Source organism: Cyprinodon variegatus, unplaced genomic scaffold (genome assembly GCF_000732505.1).
Source record: "Cyprinodon variegatus isolate N-32 unplaced genomic scaffold, C_variegatus-1.0 Scaffold316, whole genome shotgun sequence".
NCBI lineage: Eukaryota > Metazoa > Chordata > Actinopteri > Cyprinodontiformes > Cyprinodontidae > Cyprinodon > Cyprinodon variegatus.
The window spans coordinates 892,396-894,086 of NW_015150769.1; the positions used below are offsets into that span (position 1 = coordinate 892,396).

Sequence of the window (1,691 nt, forward strand, 5' to 3'; positions counted from 1 at the left end):
AGAGAAACTAAAACTCCAGCCTGCAGCTCGGCTGATCAGATGGAAACAGAACCTGCTGGAGACGATCCTGGACCCCTAGAACCAGACCAGAATCCAGATCCCGTCTGTCCTTCTCTACAAAGTAAGATGGCAGCTGAGGAAAGAGAAAATGCAGGTAAACGGTCTTGCAGCCTCTCGGCTATGGAGAAACCGTTTGGCTGTAATATCTGTGGCAAAAGATTCAAACTTAAGGCAAATGTTAAACTACATATGATGATTCACACTGGAAGGAGGGAGCACTGGTGTGATCTCTGTGGGAAAGGATTTAAAGAAAAGCTCTCCCTTCAGACCCACATGAGAGTCCACACCGGGGAGACTCCCTTCTCCTGCGGACACTGCGAGAGAAGCTTCCATGCCAAGAGGAATCTTAGCATCCACATGAAGCGCCATGCAGGAGAAAAGGCCTTTCCTTGTGATGTTTGCGGTTCCAAATTTCAGGTAAAGGAAAGTCTTAAGAAGCACATGTGGATCCACGCTGCAGAGAGGCCCTTTCTTTGTACCGTTTGCAATAAAGGCTTTTCCCAGCAAAATCTTCTAAAGAGACACATGCTCATTCACACAGGAGACAAGCACTACATCTGTAGTGTTTGTAGTAAAGGATTTTTGCGACAAGGAGATCTGAAGAGTCACATGCGTGTTCACACCGGGGAGAAACCTTTCCTTTGTCATGTTTGTAGTAAAGGATTTTCTCAGCGAGTATATCTGAGAAGACACGTAGATATTCACAACGCAGAGTTCGGCTGCAGCAGCTGTGGTAAACGTTTTGTGACGGAAACGCAGTTAAAGCGACACGCGAGACTGCACACGGAGGAGAGGCCGTACGGTTGTGACGTCTGTAAGAGCAGATTTATCCAGAGGAATCATCTGGAAAATCACATGAGGTTCCATTCTGGAGAGAAACTCTTTGCTTGTCGTGTTTGCGGTAAATCGTTTTCTCTGCGTGGCGATCTGAAAAGGCACATGCGCGTTCACACGGGGGAGAAACCGTTTGTTTGTAGTGTCTGCAGCCAAAGATTTTCAAGACCAGCATATCTGAAAAAACACATGGATGTTCACACTTTAGCTTTTAAAAGCTTTAGTGATTATAGCTGACTTTTTTTAGAAGGAAATGCATATAAAGCAAATAAACAGCAATAATTAAAAGTGTTTTAACGGTTTGAGGAGACAGTCTTACTGTGGGTTGCTGTAAATCTTTTTATCCAAAAGCTGCGGCTCGTTATGATGTTAAAAATGTTTTTACCCACCATACTTTATGTTATCAGTGTTTCTATGTTTGACTCTATGCGATACCTGGGTTTTGCATGATCAACTTTAAGCTAATGCTAGTTCAATGAGAATGGACAATGCTTTAAGCAGTTCCTTTGTTTATTAAATTTGTTGTTAAGTTTTTTTTCCCCCATGTTAGCAGTGATATGAACACATTTAGAGGCAGCAGCAGGTTCCTGTCTGTCGTCTAACCTGTTCTGTAACTCTGATCTGATCCAAGGCCTTTAAGAGAAAATCCAACTCTGGTTTTCTCAAAGAAAATAATATTTTATCACATTGTTTCCTTTACTGGAGCTAACATGAAACATCAGCAGCTAACTATGAATTATCAAAACAAAGACCGAATGAGTTCAGCTTTGTGTTAAAGGAAGAGTCAGTTCAGCAAG

The 1,691-nt window shown here is 42.5% G+C and overlaps 1 protein-coding gene across 1 annotated transcript in view; it reads left to right on the forward strand.

Annotated features, from left to right (window-relative positions):
• LOC107090928 (gastrula zinc finger protein XlCGF52.1-like) overlaps nucleotides 1–1,418 on the forward strand; it is a 34,643-nt gene extending 33,225 nt beyond the window's left edge. The window contains exon 4 of the mRNA XM_015384573.1: nucleotides 1–1,418. Coding sequence (XP_015240059.1) covers nucleotides 1–1,131 — 1,131 coding nt within the window. The 3' untranslated portion in view covers nucleotides 1,132–1,418.
• Nucleotides 1,419–1,691: the final 273 nt, after the last annotated feature.